The sequence below is a fragment of the Hippocampus bargibanti genome, linkage group LG10, assembly GCF_051943395.1.
Source record: "Hippocampus bargibanti isolate YZ-2025 linkage group LG10, ASM5194339v1, whole genome shotgun sequence".
Classification (NCBI taxonomy): Eukaryota; Metazoa; Chordata; class Actinopteri; order Syngnathiformes; family Syngnathidae; genus Hippocampus; species Hippocampus bargibanti.
In genome coordinates this window covers 23,911,737-23,932,577 of record NC_142743.1, presented here as the reverse complement: position 1 = coordinate 23,932,577, position 20,841 = coordinate 23,911,737, and the positions used below count along the sequence as shown (strand labels likewise).

Below are 20,841 nucleotides of genomic sequence, written 5' to 3'. Positions count from 1 at the left end.
GGCAGATTCAGAAAGTCCCGCCCCTTTGTTCGTGATGTCACGCCAGGATACTCCTTCACAAACTGCCTTGCTCCAGAATCAAAACAATGGCTTCAGAGAGTTCAGATTGGGAGAAGATGCTTTCTTGTTACTCATCCAGTTATGAATATGATTCAAATAGTTCTGAAGAGGAAAGCATAAATGTTTGCAACCAATTAAAGAAGTGCTTCCGTATCAATTCACGCCGTCTGGACTCCGTATTTTAGATGCCATAAAACATTTTACTCATGTCAGTTAGTAAACAAAAAAATGGTGTTGGTTGTCCTTTAATACGGTATATCCAAAGAACTAGAAAAGACCACAGTTTATTTATTCATTTATTTTTTTTAACGATCACAGGTACACAGGCTCAAAAATACTCTGTATCCCGAATCCTAATGAAAAATAGTTTGATAGCCGGAACCGATACAACTGTTTGACCTCCGCAACTGTTTGACCTCCTGTCAGAGATGTTCGATCGGACACTGTGGACGAAGACTCCTAACCAGAAAGATTGTCTTTTACTGCCGGCAGGAGACGCAGCCATTCATGACAGACGTCTGAATTCTGCAGCCCTCTGCCAATGAGTATATGCAAATTTAAGTGATTCATTAGTAAAACATAGTTTTCTTGATTAGAATAGCACCCCTCTTGAGTTCTAAGCAAGAACAGCTGTAAGCAATCAAACATTGTCTTTTCCATGAACTGATACATTTGTAATCTGGCGAATGGGCTCTTCCTGTGAAGGAGTTTCAAGTCGTAAATTGCTTCGGTGATAAAGGAGTTTCCTAAATTTTGTCCAAGGTCAGATCTCCGAGATGACGATGACAGTTTAACTTGCTGTGTCTGTTGACCTCGGATTGACCCCTGGGTTGTCTGTGCTTCAATTGTGTATTTGAGTCACACATGTTGCCTAAGCATCTAACAGCATGCAACTTTGAAATATGATCACTTCTCATTCTGTCTAATCTCTATCACCTCGGCAACTGTGCGCAGAGTGCGGCGGTCGTCTGAAAGCCGATGGCCGGCTGAAGAACTTGTACTCGCACGCCCAGTTCGGGGACAACAACTACCCGGGCCACAGCGACTGCGAGTGGCTGCTGACGGCCGAGCAGGGCTACGGCATCGAGCTCACGTTCGTCACCTTCGAGGTGGAGGAGGAGGCCGACTGCGGCTACGACGTCATCGAGCTCTACAACGGCTACGACGCGGACGCGCACAGAATCGGACGATTCTGCGGCTCGGGGGTAAGAAAGCACGGAGAAAAGAATCAGCCAAATCTATTTGCTATCTATTATATCCAGCTAGCTATCTAGCTAGATAGCTATTAGCTATATGGCTATCTGGCTAGCTATCTATTGGATGGCTGGCTATATCGCTAGCTGTGTATGAGCTATGTAGCTTTCTGGCTGGCTTGCTATCTCTAATAATAAAAATAATAATGAAATAGATAGAAAGCTAGCTAGCTAGCTAGCTAGTCGATAGCTAATAATAGCTAATATTAATAATAATAATACATTTCATTGATAAGCGCCTTTCAAAACTCTCAAGGTCACTTTACAGTCACAGTTTTTTTGTGGGTGAGTGGCGGCAGCCACACGCGCCAGCGTTCACTCAACCCGGAAGTAACTGAAATAGATAAAAAGCTACCTAGCTAATAGATAGCTAATAATAAAAATAACAATGTCCATCAGCCCAGGGAAGGAATCTACTCGCCCAGCGACACCTTGCTGATCCGTTTCCATAGCGACGACACCATCAGCAAGAAGGGTTTCCACCTCCGCTACTCCAGCACTAAATTCCAGGAGAGCCTTCACGCCAGGAAATGACCTCGCCGAAAAACTCCTTGTCCCGTGGACGCCGACAGAGATACCTCCCTCAGGAAAAAAGAAAAAAAAACCGCCAGGGTGGAATGACGCCGAGAATTTTGTCACGGACGTCAAAGCTGCTCATTGGATACGGAAGGACGAACTGAGGACAAACTCAATGTAAATGCTGCTGATACGTTTGTTTATAACTGCTATCCCATAGTTGACCGGCAGATGGCGTTGACGTTGGGTTGTTGTCACTTCCGGTACAGGTAAAACGAGCAACACTTCCATTTTGGACGGAAAGCGGGCAAAGTGGTTTGTAGGGTTTTATTGCATATGTTTTATTTCATTGAAGTCCAAATGTTTATGTGTAAACAATAGCTATATTTTTATACATGTTTGTAATAAAAATAATAATAATAATAATTATTATTATAGATGTATTTGTTTGTTTATATATATTTATGTATTTATTTATAGGTTTGTTAATTCATTCTAATAATGAAAGAAAAGATAAAAAGGACAAAAATCAAAACTTCCATTTCGGAACGGAAAGCGGGCAGTGTTTTACTGTGCTTCCATTCGAAACAGAGGACTCCGGTTCTTTGTACTTATGGTTCATTCTTTAATGTTATTTCACTTGCATAATGAATCACCAACGACACCACCGTAGAACTACAATGTATTATTATTATTATTATTACACATTTCATTTCTAAGCGCCTTTCAAAACTCTCAAGGTCACTTTACAGTCACAGGATATTTTTTTTCTGTGGGTGAGCAGCGGCAGACACGCGCGCCAGCGTTCACTCAACCCGGAAGTTCTTTCATTATTAGAATGAATTAACAAACCTATAAATAAATACATAAATATATATAAACAGGTAAATACATTTATTATTATTATTATTATTATTATAAACAAGTATAAAAATATAGCTATTATTTACACATAAACATTTGGACTTTACATCAATGAAATAAAACGTATGCAATAAAATCCTACAAACCACTTTTTTCTTTTCCTTGCTAAACAGTACAGCGATTAAAGCATGTCCATTTTCGCCATCTTCTCAGTAAAAAGAAACTTTAAAGAAGCGGGGAAAGTCAAACCTGTACCGGAAGTGACAACAACCCAACGTAATGTCCAGAAAAATAAAGCACGGCCCCCTGCTGGTCAACTATGGGATAGCAGTTACAGACCAATGTAGCAACAGCATTTATACTATAGAACCTGTGAAAAAAAAAAACTAACACGTTGAGCATTTCAGCATCCTCCATCCTTGAACTGTACAGATTATTGCAAGACTATTGATTTTATTGTTCTGTTTTTCTTTTCTCACCCTTTACCACCCCAAAGATGGCTTCTGGTGTCTTGTGTTGACTCCTAAGAGAGTGTGTGTGTGTGTGTGTGTGTGTGTGTGTGTGTGTGTGTGTGTGTGTGTGTGTGTGTGTGTGTGTGTGTGTGTGTGTGTGTGTGTGTGTGTGTGTGTGTGTGTGTGTGTGTGTGTGTGTGTGTGCTGACTGTCATGGGACACAAAGTGAACCAAAAAAAATATGTTGGATATAGAGCTCCACGGTTATAAGTAACTTTTAACATTTCAACGGGGGTTTGTAGACTTTTTATATCCACTGGACTGTCCCACTAATGTAAGCAGGCTGTCACGACCCCCCACCCAAAAAAAAAACATTTTAGTGGGTTGCTCTCATCACTCATCACAGCCCCAATACAAGCGGTGTAATCCAGTGCAGTTCCACTCCAGTCCTGCAGGTGGCAGCATGTATATTCCAAAGTGTTTATGCCACCTACTTTTCAACACAGCCCCATCTGCTGGATCTTTTCGATTACTGCTCCACTCGTCAACCATATATACAGTAAACGGTCTTTAAAAAAATCCATGACACAACAAAATGTAAGTTTCTCAGTTACCGTGTGTATTTGTGTATGTATCGTGTAAACTAACAGACGAAGTGCAATGAAAATGTAGCATGATTCACATTTTAAAGATGACAAATGGACAAAAAGAAAACCCTTCGTATTCATCGACCCGCTGTTTTTGTTTTTTTTGTTTTTTTGTTTTTTTTTTAAATGGTGGCTATCCGGAAGGGCATATCTTTCGGCACGACGGGAAGGAAACGTTTCCATTGGTGCTACATGGAGTGACGGAATGGACAGCACTTGTCCTGTGGAACTATTTTATTGCCTTAGATGCTGGGATCCTCCGGTATGTCATATTTTTGGGTATTTCTAAAAAAAAAAAAAAGATGTGTAGTATCTCAGGAGTATTGGGGAAACATCGTACAAAAACGACAAAAATGAAATCTTGTTTTCCCTCCTTTTTTTTTTCTTTAAGAATAAAGACAGTTTCCTTGCAAAATGACAACAATGTAATACAAATCGCCACGACGTGCCAATTTCGAGAAGATCCAGAGCTAACGTGTTTTATTATTAATCATTAAGAGTCCATTTCTCTGACGCTTAAATGATGCAAATGTATGATTTACCTTTTTGGGCCTGACGAAACACGTAGAGCCAAAATGGACGACAGCAGGTATGCCGTTTCTCACAGCCAAAAGCCCAAAAGAGCCCAAGAAAACCCTGAAAATATTTAATAAAAGCGCATCGAATTTGTGTCTCAACTATTGTAAGTCTAGTACACGTAAAGTGGATATAAACTATATCTATATAAACTCTAGGTTTAAAAAAAATGCACATGTATGAGCCAAAATGGACGCCGTTAGGTATGTGGTTTCTCACAGCCAAAAGCCCAGAAGAGCCCATGAAAACCCTGAAAACATTAATAAAATCTGATAAAAGCGCACCAAATTTGTGTCTCAACTATAGTCCACGCAAAGTAGATATAAAAAAATTATATATAAACTCTACTTTTCAAATGCTAGCTTGTTGTGCAATGAAAAGATGCGATCAAAATGGACACTAAAGTTTTTGTTTTTACCCTTCTGGAAAAAAAAAAAAATAAACCAAGTTGTATACAACAAATTACAGAAGGAAAAAGTTTTAACATTTATCCTGGTTTCATTTAGGTAAATCAACAAAACTTGCCATTTGAACTATAGCTATCTAGCTATCTATCTTGCGATTTGCTGTCTATTAGCTATCTAACCAACTAACTGGTTATCTAGCTAGCCAGCTATTTTCTGTCTATTAGCTATCTAACTAGCTGGCTATCTAGCTATTTTCTGTCTATTAGCTATCTAACTAACTAGCTAGCTATCTATCTAGCTATTTTCTGTCTATTAGCTATTTAACTAACTAGCTGGCTAGCTATCTATTAGCTATCTATCAAGCTGGCTATATATTAGCTATCTAGCTAGCTATCGACCTAGCTATCTATTAACTAGCTGTTAGCTAGCTAGCTAGCTAGTTTTCTATCTATTTGAGTTATTCCGGGTTGAGTGAACACTGGCGCATGTGCCTGCCGCTGCTCACCCACAGAAAAACTGATCCTGTGACTGTAAAGTGGCCTTGAGAGTTTTGAAAGGCGCTTCGAAATTAAATGTATTATTATTATTATTAAGCTAGTATAATGTTAGCTGTAATTCGGCTCTTTATCGCCACCCTTTGACCATCTGCGATACTGCAGTGTTCTTTTCCCCCATTCAAGCACAAAACAAGAGATTATCTAAAAGACAGTAACATACTTTATGTGTACATTATTCCTAAATACAAAAATATTTGGATGAAACACTTTTTTTAAATGTAAGTCGACGGGTTCGACTGACATAACCCGAGACCTTGAGCCTTCATTTTCGATACAAACTGAACTCATTCGGGTCGCAGCAAACCAGATTGGATCCCAGTTAAGTTTTTTTTTTTTTTGAGAAAGGAGCTACTTAAAAAAAGTTCTTCTGCTCACAAACAAAATCTGAAGCATAAGGATGGAGGCCATTTTGTCAAAACCTGCTTTTTTTTCTTTCTTTTTTTTGGTCACATAGCATCTTTAATACCACCATTATAATAATTAGTATACCAAAAGTATGGAGTATACATTACATCGTTTGCATTGCGGCACACAAACCCCGAGCGGATTTATCTCGTTATAACTTTTTCAATTTTCCCTCGTCTTCTTGCAGCGGTCTCCACATTGTGCTGATCGGGGGCGAGCCTTTGTTCGGGAAGAAGAACAAAGAATTGGACATGAGGTGATCAAAAAAAAAGCTTCCAAATGGTATTTGAATACCTATACTCAACTACTTTCCAATACTGGTAAATCTCCGTTATAAGTCACGCCCTCCCCCAAAAAAGTCTTTAGTTTTCTCGCCGTCATCTGTACTTCTTTGAAGGTGTCAGACGTTTCGCTTCTTATCCAAGAGGCTTCGTCAGGGAACTAAAATCTTTTGCTGGTAGTTTCGGCCCTATATATATCCCTACTGTCCAGACGTGGCGGTGCCAGACTCTGCGATGATTGGTCCCTGCTCTCAGGTTGAGGGAAGCAGAGTATGGGGTCTACGACTAGCCTGATTGCCCCATTTGCTCTGGTATCACCTCATCAGCATAACGAAGCCTATATTTCCTGAGGAGTCGGTTGTAGGAATGATCCAAATTGAACCTCACCGTTCCTACAACTGACTTCTTAGGCAACATAGGCTTCGTTAAGCTGATGAGGTGATACCAGAGCAAATGGGTAATCAGGCCAGTCGTAGACCTCATACTCAGGCAGGACAATAGAAGTAATCAGTCAGGACAATAGAAGTAATCAGTGTACCACTATTGTCCTGCCTGAGTATGAGGTCTACGACTGGCCTGATTGCCTCATTTGCTCTGCTCACCTCATCAGCATAACTAAGCCTCTGTTGTCCCAAGAAGTCGGTTGTAGGAATGATCCAAATTGAACCTCGCCGATTCCTACAACTGACATCTTAGGCAACATAGGCTTAGTTATGCTGAGGAGGTGATACCAGAGCCTATGTTGCCTAAGAAGTCTGTTGTACGAATGATCCAAATCAAAATTGATCCAAGATGGCGCCGCGAATGGCAACCTCGGTCACACGCTCCCTAGAAATTATCAGTCAGGACAATAGAAGTAATCAGTGTCGCCGCTCCCCCCAACCTGAGAGCAGGGACCAATCAGCAAAGTCTGGCACGAGTCTGGACAGTAGGGATATAATTATACAGGGCCGAAACTAACAGCAAAAGACATTAGTTCGCTGACGAAGCCTCTTAGATAAGAAGCGAAACGTCCGACAGCCTTCAAAGAAGTACAGATGACGGCTGAAGAATCCTTTTCATCGATGGACCACTGCTGTACGACTGAGAGCTTACACAGACGTTTTCTAGCCTTTTCGTTTCTTATTATGATTTTTAACATTTGCAGTCAGGTTTTTCATTGAAGCTGTGGGAACAGTCTCTCAAAGCCATGCCTGTTTGTTTGTTTGTTTGTTTTTGTTTGTTTGTTTGTTTGTAACAGTCCCAGCGAGACTCTCGGGAGTTCAAGTTATGTTGAACGCGTGTGGCACCAGAAGCCAACGAAACAAAAGCAAAACCCTCAAACCCTCCCGGCGGACAACGCGGCGTCTATACGCTGGTGATGGAGGCCAGGCAGTTGGCGGGCTTCTGGAGTTTGTCGGGCTGCGGCTGAGCGGACGGTTCGGGGATGGTGCGGAAGTTGAAGGGCATCCCTGGGCCCCCCGGGCCCACGTGGTGCCCCGGGCTCAGCGCCGGGTTCTGCCGCCTGTTGCTCTCCACGATGCTGGACGTGTTGGACGCGAGGCTCTCACGCGTCCTGGAATCGGGGGAGACGAGACGGTGAGTGGACGGGAACGGCCAAATGACAAATATACACTGGGTAATTGTTATGAGCCACATGCTGCTTCACTAACATTCACATGGTCAGGGTGGTTGAGGGCTTCTGTGGACAAGGTTAAAAATGTTTATCTTCCTCTGATTGAGGTCTGCAAACTCATTTTCATCATCGATATAAAATCTCAGTCTTGCGTTATCTATTTGAGTTATTCCCGGTTGAACCGGGTCACCCTTGCTGGCTACCTAGCTAGCTATTTTCTATCTATTAGCTGTCTAACTAGCTAGCTTGCTATCTATTAGTTACCTAATAGCTAGCTAGCTAACTTGATCTATTTGAGTTATTCCTGAAAACGATCCCTGTTACGATACCGCCCAGCACCGCGCGGTCAGGAATTTAGCTAGCATGTCTGCCAACATGCGGCGCCGATACGGAAGGCCCAACTCGCCGTACCTCGGTGAGTTGAATCCACTGTCCACCGTGACGCTGCTACTGTCCATGCTGTCCAAGCGAGTCGAGTGAGCTGACTTCTGGCTCCCGCCGTTTTCCGTCTCCTTGGGGCTGAGCAAGGTGAGATTGGTCTCCAGTTTGCGCTGCAGATCGTGCTCCTTCTCCCGCTGCAGTAACCACTTGATGGTTCCTTCCCCGCCGCCGCCTCCTCCCACGATGGCAGCACCTCCGGCGCCGCCGCCGTTTCCCCCCACTTCTCGACGATCCTCGCCGTCCTCCGCCGAGGCCAAGTCCTTGTGCGAGTCCACCTCCTTCTCCTCGTCATCCTCGTCGTCCGAGACGTTGTAGTAGTCAAAGGAGGCGGACGGGATGGTGGACTCTAAGCAGCCCTGGAGCAGCGCGGGCGAAGCCGAGGAGGCGGCGGAATTGGAAGGCTGCTGGGGGTCGGGATTGTCGAGGGCCTCCGTCGATTTTCCGTGCGCGGCTTTCCGCAATGTGCCAGACTTGGTGCAGGTGTCCGCGTAGCCGGCGGACAAGGCGTTGTGTGGGGGTTTGAACAAGGTATCCTTGCTGAAGATCTCCTTCCTCTTGATGGACAGGCTTCTGCCACCACCGCCGCCCCCTCCAGGGTCCACGTTGTGTTGGTGCGGCATCAGGCGGGCACTCTGCGCCGGCTCCGGCGTCTGGCTCGGCGTCAGTCGCACCGAGCCACCGCCGTTTTGTCCCTTTGCCACCGCCGAGTCGTCCTTGAACTCCACCTTGTGCGGAGAGGTGAGGCGAGGCGTTTGGCGGTCGGCCGGAGAGCCCTTTCGGCGTCCTCCCGATGAGGTCAAGGTGTCGTATTCCGATTTTGCCTGAGGCGAGGGGGCGCTTAGGATTGTTTCATTCGACGTATTGCACTGGAAGTACTCGTCCGCCGAGGGCTTGGGAGAAAGTCCCATGAGCTCGCTGTACGTCGGCAGGCTGTCTCCGTTCCTGTTGCTGTCGACCGTCGCGCGGACCCGTAACTCGTCGGCGCTCCCTTTCCCTAAATCAGGCACATTGAAATCGGAGTGGAACTTAGCAGCAGAGAACATGATCCTGGAGTAGTGGCCCGACTTCTGGGTGGCGCGCAGGGTGCCGTCGTCCGTGTAGTAGTGGGAGCGCTCGTCCGCGCCGGCCTCAAAGTCTTCCGGCGGTCCGAGCGAGGGACCTTTGAGGGAGTTGTCCATGGACCGCGATCGTTCCTTGGTCTGCTCCGAGCGGTCGTGGCGCGACTTGCGGTCCTGATTGTGACTGTGACTCCGCTGGACCCTGGATTGGCAGGTGCCGCGGGAGGGCTCGGGAAAGGGCATCTCGGTGCGCCTCTTGGCGAGCTCCCCGGACACGTCCCACTCGGGCGTGACGGGGCAGTACGACTCTGTGATGTTGGGGTTGCTGTGGACGAGGTACGTGGCGCCGCCGCTCCGCCGGCGCTCCACCGTGTACATGGCCTCCCGAGGGGAGCGTACCAACGAGTGGCTGAAGAAACGGTAATCCCTTTCCATGAAAAGGAGATCCCAGTTCGAACCCTCCGAAGGCTCCCCCCGGGAGGTCCGCGGCTTGCTGTGCGAGCGAGACTTACCGTGCGGGGCCCGCCGGTGGCCGCGGCCCCGTCGGCTACGGCCGCCGTGTAGCGCCGACGAGCCCGTTTTGTGTCTCTGCGCCCGTTCCTCCTCCAGCCGTTTCATCACGGCCGTGTGGCGGGCTACGTTCTCCACCGTCAGGTCGGGATTGATGCGGCGGATGATCTCCATCTCGATCTGGCGGGGGATGGGCGCGGCGGGCAGGTCCTCGTCGCGCAGCGGCCACTCCTCCGGCGGGAACTGCGCCGAGAAGGTGGCCAGCTGCCTCATCCTGTCCTTCTTGAAGCTTAACCGGAACAGGCGCAGACCAAACCGCTTGGATTGTTTCTCGCTGCTCGGGCCCCCCTCTTTCTTTTTGGTCAGGGTGTCCGTTTTGAACGGGAACGACGGGACGCTTTTGCTCCTGTCTGCCGGATCTTGGGACGCTTGCTGGACAGGGGGGGGCGTGAGGGGAGGCGGGTAGGGGTAGGACGGCGGTTCTCCGCGCTGCTCCTTGCCCGCCGGGGGCTCACCGATGGCGCCGTGGTCCTTCGGGGTCTTACTCGTTTGCGGTTCGGACTTCTGCTGCTCCTTTGCTGTTTTACTCTGAAGCCTGAGCGGCTCCTCGTGTCGAGAAGCGTGCGAGTCGTTGTGATTCTTGCGGGAGGGCCTCTCCGACAGGCAACCGGGCGCGGACGGCGTCACGTTGCCCGATTTGGGCGAGGTGCGCGGCGGCGGCGGGTGCACCGCTTGTCGCTCCTGCAACCGGTCGTCCAGGTGGTACCACTTGTTGTTGCTTCGGATGAGGGACGGTGTGATGTAGTAGGTCTGGGGTGTGACGATGAAGTAGCCCTCGGGAGTCGGGTAGATCTTCCTTTCCCGCACCAGCATGTTCAGGGTGTGTCGCAGAACCTCCAAGCTGGGTGTCGGGACGCCTTGGGTGAAAAGAGATTGGACTTCAAAACAAACCCTCGCTCTAAAGAATAGCATTTCTCACTGACTGGAATGGGGTACACCCTGGACTGGTTTCCAGTCCACTTTGTTTTGTTTCCAAACTGACATCAGAAAAACGTTTTATAGCATCTAAAATACCCAAAACGAGCAGGCTGATATTTTTTGTCAAATGCAAAACACAAATAAAATTGACTCAAAGTGTCCCAAAACTACTTCAAAATGATATAGGAGATGGCGAGTTTCAGAAGGTCCCGCCCCCTTGTTCGTGACATCACGCCGGGATACTCCTTCACAAACTGCCTTGCTCCGGAGTCAAAACAATGGCTTCAGAGAGTTCAGATTTGGAGATGCTTTCTTGTTACTCATCAAGTTATGAATATGATTCAAATATTTCTGAAGAGGAAAGCATAAATGTTTGCAACCAATTAAAGAAGTCCTTCCGTATCAATTCGAGCCGTCAGGACTCCAATGTAGCGCCCAGAAAATGCACAAGATGGCACACAAGCTCAGTTGGAAATGGGCTGATTTGTCCACTGGGAATTTGTGTCAACTAGTATCAAATAGTAGTCTTGGTGCAACACACAACGATTCACCAGCGCGTTATTTATGTAGTTTTCCTTCTAATTTCACCATCAACATGGTGTTTTCATACGAAAAAAAGTACCCAAAATGCATTGTGTGTAGCTTTCTCGGTCAGGGGCGTTCCCTCCGTGATGTCACTGAGGGCAGTGGTCCCCCACCTTTTTTGCGCCACGGACCGGTTTGATGTCAGACAATATTTTCACGGATCGGCGGATAAATACAACAAAATAAGACGTTTGTTTTTTACTCATTTTGCTAGCTTACGGTGGGCTAATTTTAGCGGTATGTATCACGTGACCTAGACAAGCGGTTTGACATGCGTCAAGAGTAAGTCATAGATGGATGTAATCTGGTAATTTTTCATTCTATGTAAATTATTTCTTCTTTCTGCGCAGCCCGGTACCAAATGACCCACGGACCGGCATCGGTCCGCGGCCCGGGGGTTGGGGACCTCTGACTTAGGCCATCGTCATCGACTCGAAAACAAGACTTCATGAATATTCAGCGCGAGTCTTAAAAGGTCAAATATCGCTATATGCGGTGGAATCTTTGTCAAATGCGCTCAGTAGAAGTCATCTGAAGCCATTTGACAAATTATGGACGCTACGTGTCCGGAGGTGTCGGTGGTCCTTTAAAGCGACTCCAATAGGATAAAAATCCATCCTTCCGCTACACCTTCCTGAGTTCAAACGTCAGTTCCGGATAGGATCGACGACACAGCAACGTGAGCCAAACGTGGGTCGTGGCGGTATAGCGTTTAATGCAAGAGACTGGTGAGCGGTCTTTGGCCTTTGACACTTCCTTTCTTTAACCCTGCCTGTCATTTCAGGGTTTCCTGCGGGGTGGAGAATTGATTCCAAACCCGAAGAATCTCGTGGCAGCTCACCCGGGAAGCTTGCGGTGAGGTGGTCCACCAGAGCCTCCTGGCTGACGGGCTTGTGCGCGGCGTTCATGGCCGAGATGGCCAGACACAGGATCTCGCCCAGCGGGATGAACTGGGACTGGCTGATGGGCGACATGCTGATGGGCGACACGTCACCTGCCAGAAGCCCGGCGGGGACAATCAGCGAGAAAGAGAGAGACAGAAGAGAAAAGAAAAGCATGTCTGGGTGAGTAAAGGAAGCTATATGACGTCATGGTCAAACGGCTCTCGCTCCACCTCTCTCACTCTCTCTCTCCTCTTTCTGATTATTCTTCTCTCTGTCTTTCTCTCTTTTGCTCCCTCTTTCTTCTCTCTCTCCCTCTCTTTCTCCTCTGTGATTATTTCTCTTATTCGCTCTTTTACCCCCTTTCTTCTCTCTCTCTTTCTCTCTCTTTTCTATGTCTTATTCTCTTTCTCCTATTCTCTCTTTTGCTCCCTTTTTCTTCTCTCCCTCTCTCTCTCGCTCGCCCGTCTTCCCTTGTTTTTTTTGTGTGTGTGTGTTTGCGCTGTTAGCTGCTGCGGCAACCGTCGACAATGATAACTTGGCACACGGACGCCACGTGCCGTCGCCTTTGTCGTACAGAGCGTGCTCGGTCGTGACATCACAGTCTCCCTGACCGCCCCCCCACCCCAAAAACCCACCACTAGAGTATCCCCCCCACACAACCCCCCCCCCCCCCCCCATGACACCGCGCCGGACGGTTAGTGGAGCAACGCTATGACGTCATCTCCTCGTTTCACCAGACATAAATCACGTGCACACTTTGGCGTAAACATCGCAACAGTTGGAGGAGGCAAAGGGGGGTACACATCTAATATTCTCTTGTTAGGCTTTTTGTTGCTGTTGTTGTTGTTTTACTGAGATGAGAAAAAGAAAGAAGTAAAAAAAATAAATAAACATAAATTTGTGCACAAAAAATATACTAGTAAAAAATCAACTAAATAAAAAGACCAGTTTCTTGATAGTGAAGGTGTTGGTATGAAAGGGTTAGCAGAGCGACGATAACTAGCGATGCGCATGTGAAATCCGCGGGCAGAATTCCTCGCTAATCGTTCGGTGATTGTTATTGAAGCAGATCATTTTTGCTGCCGTGATGTCGTGTACCTTTTATTTGATTTTTGAAAAAAAAATAACAAAATTATAAATAAATAAAATGTGGGATAAGATGCTTTCCAGTAGGGTTTGCGCTATGCTAGCTTGATACTGGGCGGCTTGTTGATAATAATAATAATAATAATAATAATAATAATAATAATAAATTTCATTTCTAAGCGCCTTTCAAAACTCTCAAGGTCACTTTACAATCACAGAGTCATAGGATCAGTTTTTCTGTGGGTGAGCTGCGGCAGCCACATGCACTAGCGTTCACTCAACCCGGAAGTAACTCAAGTTGTTAGAAAGAGAGCTAGCTAACTAATAGATAGCTAGCCACACGCGCCAGGGTTCACTCAACCCGGAAGTGACATCAAGTTTAAAAAAAAAACAATAACAAAAAAATATGACAACAGAAAGACATACTAAAAATCCAGTACAATACATATTATCGATTAGCTATCTGGCTGGCTCGCTAGCTATCTAGCTGGCCATCTATTAGTATTACGGCTACCTAGCTAGCTGTCTATCTATTAGCTATATATTGGCTATTTATTAGCTAGCTAACTGTCTATCTATTAGCTATATATTGGCTATCTATTTGAGTTACTTCCGGGGTGTGCTTGCCGCTGCTCACCCACAGAAAAAATATCCTGTGACTGTAAAGTGTCCTTGAGATTATTATTTTATCTAGATTATAAATTTCGATTATTATTATAAACTAACAGTGGGATGGTTGATGAAAATAATCGTGGATTCATTTGATTAATCGGAATACAATACAATTCGATACATACAGCGGGATGGTTGATCAAAATATTTGTTGATTAATTTGATTAATCGGAATTTTCTCATACAATTCAATGGTTCACCCCCCCCCACTCCCTCCCCAGTTGAAGCTATGTTTCTATTTCCACATCTTTGTCAGACGTTAGCATCCAACAACAACAACAACAACAAATTTTTGGGAGCGCGAGGATGAACGGAAAGCGCTGGAATCCCTTTTTCAGGGTTTTTCGAGGTGACGCACCACTCACCTGATGCCCGGAAACTCGGCGGGGATGGCGAAAAGTGGGGTGGAGGAGGGGGGGGAAGGTGCTGCTTCTCCGAGCCGACCCAGGCCCGCCGCACCGAGCGGTTCTTCTTCATCCTGACCCCCTTTTTGCTTGTTTTTTTTGGGGGGGGGTGTGTGTGAAAGTGGGGACTGGGGTGGGGTAAGGGAGGGGGGGGGGGGGAACCAACCTCAGGGGCTCAGCGCCTCCCCCGCATGGGGTAGCGAGCGTCCCGCTAGAGCGACGCCACGACGGCCATGGCAGGAAGAAGCGGCGTGCGTCTCATTGACGAGCGGCGGCGGCGGTGGGGGGCTCACGCCGGGCTCCCTCCCGGGAGGCATCACCCGCCCACTATTTGCATGCGTGGGGAGGCACATTACGCTCCAATGTGGAAGGGGTGAAATAGGGTAATATAAAAGAGAAGGGGATAGGGGGGGGGTGAGGGTGTCGTTTTCAGGATCGTTCCTCTCCCATGGAGGCCCGACAATAGCTCGGCGTCATCCGGAAAAGCGCCCCCCTCCCTGAAAAAAAAACCCTAAAAGGCAATCCGAGTCAAAGCTTTCAGCCCAACGGTCGGATGGCGAGCGGCGGCGGCGGCGACGCCGCGTTCACCTCCATCTTTATCCCCTTGTCGAGCACCCGCCACACGAGGGTAGACACCCCGCGTCGTCCTTCTTTTTTTTTTTTTCCTCTCCACCCCTGACAAACACCAATAAAGGGCGGATTCGGACAGGGGGGCGGTACGGGTGGTAGGGGGCGCTAGATAACAAAAACAAGCCAAAGCGAAAGAGCATAGAAAGAAATCAAGTCAAGAATAGAAATCCAGCCTCCATGGCGGCGGCGACGATCCGTTAGCCGTAGCATCCATTCATTAACGCATGGGTGGGTGGAGGGAGGGGGGGGGCGTATGTGTGAGAGAGAGAGAGGGTTGAGGAGGGCGGTTGGTGGGGGTGGTGGGGGTGGGCAAACTCCAGTCAACGGTTCCTCATCCCGCCGCTAATGCTGCAGCTGCTCCCAGCACCTCCAAGAAGGGTGTGTGTTAGTGATGGGAATTGCGGCTCTTTTCAGAGAGCCGCTTCTTTTGGCTCGGCTCACTAAAATAGATCTGGCTCTTATGGCTCCCAAATGACTCCTCGTTTTTTTTTTTTTTTGTTGCTTAAATTCACTAACAACCAAAAATCATGTAAAATTATGTGAAAAACGAATTATTCATGTAAAAAAAATACACAACATCAAATATTTGTATTTATATGGCTTGATTGGTTGAGTGAAGGCCTAGCAAGCTATCTATTAGCTATCTATTAGCTATCTATTAGCGAGCTAGCTTTCTAGCCGAGTTACTTCCGGGTTGAGTGAATGCTGGCGCGTGTGGCCTTGAGAGTTTCGAAAGGCGCTTAGAAATTAAATGGATTATTATTATTATTATTATTATTATTCACTAGCTATTAGCTATCTATTCGCTAGCTAGCTTGCTATCTATTTTAGTTACTTCCGGGTTGAGTGAACGCTGGCGCGTGTGGCTGCCGCTGCTGCCACAGAAAAAAAAACTTATCGTGTGACTGTAAAGTGACTGAGAGTTTCGAAAGGCGCTTATAAATGAAACCGAAGAATGAATGAAACCGGCTCCTTGTTAGGAATTGGCTCTCTTGATTCACTTCAGAGATCCGGCTCGTTCGCGAACGACACATCACTAGTGTGTGTGTGTGTGTGTGTGTGTCGGGGGGGGGGGGGGGGGGGGGGGGGGGGGTAGTCTACTCCCCCACCCCCCAAAAAAAATACAAATAAATTAATAAATAAAATAAAATCACCCCCTTGGATGGAGTCAGCTGACTCCATTGTCACGTTAGTGACTTTTTGCTACGGTGGAGTGGTGGGGGGTGGGGGGGACACACAAAATGGTGGCACGTGGTGGTGGTGGTGTGGGGGGGGGCATCTTGTGATGCCACAACCAATCTGCTCCAGTTCCGTGAGACTATAGAGGAGAAAGAGGGGTGGGGGGGCAAGAAGGGAGGGGGAGGGAGACGAGGACGCCAGCCATTTTATTCCTCAGTGCTGCAACAGCCTTTGTTGCCATGACGATGCAAGCCGATGAGCTCATTGCTGTTACTTCTCCGCCGCCGTCGCGCCCCCCCCCCATACACACACCATCCCTCCTTAAAGTGGCAGTTCCTCACAATCGGAGATAAGGAAGATGTCATCATACGTCATGTGACCCTTTGATTGATTTGCCTTCGTTGGCACGAAGCGCGGTGGACAAGTGGTTGGCTGTGTTTTGCCGTGGCGGTTCTGAGTTCAAATCAATACTTCTACTACTACTACTACTACTACTACTACTACTAATAATAATAATAATAATAATACATTTGATTTATAAGCGCCTTTCAAAACTCTTAAGGTCACTTTACAGTCACAGTATAAGTTCTTCTGTGGGTGAGCAGCGGTAGCCACACGCACTAGCGTTCACTCAACCCGGAAGTAACTCAAATAGATAGAAACCTAGCTAGCTAATAGATAGCTACGCTCCTGTTCCCTTTTATGTTTATAATTATTAATTATAATTAATGTATATATCTCCACTGCGAGACTAATAAAGGCAAATCCAATTATTATTATTATTATTATTATTATTATTATTATTATTATTATTATTGTTGTTGTTGTTGTTGTTATTGTTGTTATTGTTATTATTATTAGTAGTAGTAGTACTATTAATTGTATGTTTATAATTTTATTTTTTTATTTATTTTTATTTTATTTTTATAATTATCGTCTGGCAGTGAATGAGTTAAATAAATACAATCAGTTGACTGACAGCTCGCATTGCCAAAAACTCAAGTCAGGTCACCTATATCTCACCTAAGTAACGATTTACTGTTCCAATTTATTGTTTAACTTTGAGCTTTTCTGCCCTCTGGAGGAACTTTTCTAAGGCCTCATGTCAACTTTATTTGAGGAAAACAAATTCCTGACTTGACAAATGTTTCCCGTCATTCTGTACCCACGACGCTCCCTTTTCCTTCCAGGCGACCAATGTTGGGAATTCGCTGGCGCTTTTCAGGAAAAAAAAAAGTGTTTTCCTTCCTGCTACCCCAATTGTGTGTCCAACAGAAACCAACTAACAGGATTTCACAGTCAGTGCTAAAACCCTTTTATGCAGAAAACACAACTTTTGTCCAACGGTTTAAAGGACAACCGACACCATTTTTTTGTTTCCTAACTGACATCAGAAAAACGTTTTATAGCATCTAAAATAACCAATATTTTTTTGTCAAATGCAAAACACCAATAAAAATGACTTAAACTGCCACAAAATGAGCTCGGAACAGATTCAGAAAGTCCCGCCCCCTTGTTCGTGACGTCACGCCAGGAATACTCCTTCACAAACTGCCTTGCTCCAGAATCAAAACAATGGCTTCAGATTGGGAGAAGATGCTTTCTTGTTACTCATCCAGTTATGAATATGATTCAAATAGTTCTGAAGAGGAAAGCATAAATGTTTGACATCGATTAAAGAAGTCCTTCCGTATCAATTCGAGCCGTTTCGACTCCTTCGACTTTAAGCATTGTCATTTTTAATAAAATGAAAATCATGAACATTTCTTGTACTTCACTAAATTTCAATCATACTCTGCCGTATCAAGATACAGTGATACCTCATCTTACGAACTTAATTGGTTCCCAAAAAGTGTGTGTAAGGCGAAAGGTGTGTATTCCAAACATTAATTTTACATAGGAAACCATTAAAATGGGAATAATCCGTTCCCAGGTCCCCATAAAACATCATTTTCTACTAAATAAGCCTTAAACCTACATACAACATGCCTTATTTTATGTATAATAAATTTGCTTATTGTATTGTAATTAAAGAAATAAACTGTACTATATAATAAAGTTATTTTATTGACATTCGTGATGGTTGTTGATGTAGTTGCCTCTTGATGATATCTGAGTGAAGTTGCCGTGCTTTCTCTGCGATAATACCCTCACTCACACGGTCCCCTGCTAGCTGCTTTTCATGAATCCAAACCAACAGAAGTTTTTCAACCTCTTCTATTGCTTGACACCGTTGCTTAGACAACACAGAAAGACCCTTAGCCACACGTAGCAATGGTGGACTTAGCATACTGGGACGTTTTTTTTTCTTCTGCTCGACCGTCATTTTCTTTTGTGTCCTCTTCGGCTTAACACTAGCCTGTGGTGGGGTCTTTTTCGGTCCCATAATAGCAAAAGTACTCCACTCGATAACAAACCACGTCTGCACTCAAAGGGTGTGTAGAAAACTAGTCCGCCAGCCACCGTGTGGTTTGGTTCGTCCGCCGAAAACTAGTTCGTGGACCAAGATTATATTCTGCGAATTTAATGTTCGTAAAGCGAAAAGTTCGTGAGCTAAAGCGTTCGTAAGCTGAGGTATCACTGTATTAAAATCTTTGAGTGCCATTTTCTATTTTTATCCCCCTTTTTTCTGTGTACCGGCTACGTAGTTTGTACGGCTAGTTAGCTATTAGCTTAAAGACAAACATTCCTGTGCTTATCAGTGTTTTGCTTCAGCGTGCTGTCCCTTCATAGACAACGATTCAAGCTTAAACTCACACTTTTCAGACCACAAAACATACTTCGACTACTCCGACTACTACAAGAGTACTACTACTAAGTAGTTATGCTGTGAAATTAACCAATCTACAATGAACATGTGGGAATACAGTATATTCATGCTTTTACTTTCGAATTTTAACAACAGGCAAATATGGACATATTGGGGTACACCCTGAACCGGTCGCCAGCCAATCAGAGGGCACTCACAGTGCTCACGATCATACCAAAGAACAATTTTTACTGTATTTATTTATTATTGTTTATTATTTTATGTTAGATTTTATTATATTTACTATATTTTTTACTATATATTCTATATATATTTATGACTATTATTTATTATAATAATAATATATACTATATTTATTATTATTTATTCCTTTATGTTAGATTTTATTATATTTACTATTTTTACTATATATTATATATATATTTATTATTATTTATTATATATATATATATATAAAAAATAGCAAATATAATAAAATCTAACATAATATAGTAAGAATTGTTTATTATGTTATTTTATATTATTTTTATATTTTTTATATTTTGTCTATATTTATGTATTATTTACTATTTTGTTACTTCCGGGTTGAATGAACGCAGGCCCGTGTGGCTGCCGCTGCTCACTCACAGAAAAAATATCCTGTGACTGTAAAGTGTCCTTGAGAGTTTTGAAAGGCGCCAATGAATGAAATAATAATAATACATTTCATTTCTAAGCGCCTTTCAAGGTCACTCTCAAGGTCACTTTACAGTCACAGGCTTTCTGTGGGTGAGCAACGGCAGCCACATGCGCCAGCGTTCACTCTACCTGGAAGTAACTCAAATAGATAGAAAGCTAGCTGGCTAATAGATAGCTACCTAGATAGCTAGTTGTGTTAAGTTCATTCTGGCTCCTTATTTGTCTGTTACAAATTAGCTAAATAGCTATTTAGCTAATACATAGCTAGCTAGAAAAGCTATATGTCTTATGTGTCGTGTCACATTAGTCGAGGAAATGTTTGGAATACTTAATCGCACGTAGAGCGTACAAAAAAAGTGACATGTATTATTATTATGATTTGGAGTACCCAATCAATCCCCCATGCATGTTTTTGGAATGTGGCAGGAAACCGGAATACCCAAAGAAAACCCACGCAGTCGCACGGGAGAAAGTGAAAACATAAGAAAATGGCGGACTGGACTCACCAATGGAAGTGATGTGAAAACCCGGCGGTGGCTGCAAGGTCCTTCTCGTCCATCCGTTCCTCAGCACTTGCAGGTGGTCATCACGGCCGCGGATGAGCAGCACATGTTCGTCGAGCCAACCCAGGAAGAAGACCTCCGCCAGGGCGCGCGCGAGCGCCTGGTTCCAGAAATGTCCCATGTTGGTGGCCTTGAAGTCCGCAAAGACCCGATAACCCGCCGGTACCCCGGATGGTGCTGACACCGAGGTGTCGTCTTCACGCTGGCCGCTAAGCCTCGACAGCACCACGGCCAGCGTGTGCGGCGCGATCCCGAGAATTTTCTCCTCCATCAGGCAAGTTCACACTTTACGATCTCCGACTCTGAAAACGTTTCATTCTTTCAAAACTTCTTCGAAAGTTTCAATATGTTTTTTGGGGGAATATTTAGGTTGAATATGAATCCAAAAGTTAAACCGAGCGTGTGACGTTGCTTGTCCATTCTGGGCCAACTTTGGAGCAGGCAAAAGTGCGGCGATTGTGTTGCGTTCAGGAATACTCGAAAATCTGTCTACTGTAGTGCGAAAAGGTGTCAAAACTATCGTTAAAACTAGAATCTTTTGGTGTAAACCAGATATTAATTCCTTTTTTTGTCATCACTACAAATCTGATCACCTTAAAAACGATGTTTAATCAACGACCTGCACCAAGTGAAAAGTCAATTGCGCCATTACGTACCATTACATAAACGTCTCATTGCTCAAGTATTAACTTTCAAAGTAAAAATCCAACGGCGACTCAACAAATGTTTTTTACGACAAACTATTGATACGTTTAACCAATTTTTACGAC

At 45.0% G+C, this 20,841-nt stretch overlaps 2 protein-coding genes across 7 annotated transcripts in view; one reads left to right on the top strand and one right to left on the bottom strand.

The window, feature by feature from the left end:
* The window catches only part of LOC148893038 (dorsal-ventral patterning tolloid-like protein 1), a 59,360-nt gene extending 56,654 nt beyond the window's left edge, over window positions 1–2,706 (top strand). For all 3 annotated transcript variants that reach the window (XM_089006161.1, XM_089006160.1, XM_089006162.1), the window contains 2 exons: window positions 1,015–1,265; window positions 1,713–2,706. In XM_089006161.1, coding sequence (XP_088862287.1) covers window positions 1,015–1,265; window positions 1,713–1,847 — 386 coding nt within the window. In that variant the 3' untranslated portion in view covers window positions 1,848–2,706. The remainder of the gene's footprint in view (window positions 1–1,014; window positions 1,266–1,712) is intronic.
* A 549-nt stretch (window positions 2,707–3,255) lies between these two features.
* Window positions 3,256–20,513, bottom strand: stox2a (storkhead box 2a). Of its 4 annotated transcripts, none has more exons than XM_089006196.1 (5): window positions 20,015–20,152; window positions 14,213–14,986; window positions 12,047–12,199; window positions 8,045–10,559; window positions 3,256–7,573 (listed from the first exon to the last, which is right to left on the bottom strand). In XM_089006196.1, the coding sequence occupies exons 2-5, from the start codon at window positions 14,322–14,324 to the stop codon at window positions 7,366–7,368; spliced, it is 2,988 nt and encodes a 995-aa protein (XP_088862322.1). In that variant the 5' UTR covers window positions 14,325–14,986; window positions 20,015–20,152; the 3' UTR covers window positions 3,256–7,365. The 4 variants fall into 4 exon arrangements, with proteins under 4 accessions (XP_088862322.1, XP_088862321.1, XP_088862319.1 ...); XM_089006195.1 differs by having other exon boundaries at window positions 14,213–15,235; window positions 20,015–20,129; XM_089006193.1 differs by lacking the exon at window positions 14,213–14,986 and having other exon boundaries at window positions 20,015–20,513.
* Between the last annotated feature and the right edge of the window lie 328 nt (window positions 20,514–20,841).

What these genes read in the sequence shown, in the direction of transcription:
- stox2a (XM_089006193.1), bottom strand. Translation starts at nt 20,342, where the DNA reads ATGGAGGAGAAAATTCTCGGGATCGCGCCGCACACGCTGGCCGTGGTG. An exon ending in CCTCACCGCAAGCTTCCCGG is followed by an intron (nt 10,560 to 12,046) that starts GTGAGCTGCCAC and finishes TTTTCACCCAAG; the next exon opens with GCGTCCCGACACCCAGCTTG. An exon ending in AGTGGATTCAACTCACCGAG is followed by an intron (nt 7,574 to 8,044) that starts GTACGGCGAGTT and finishes CCCCGATTCCAG; the next exon opens with GACGCGTGAGAGCCTCGCGT.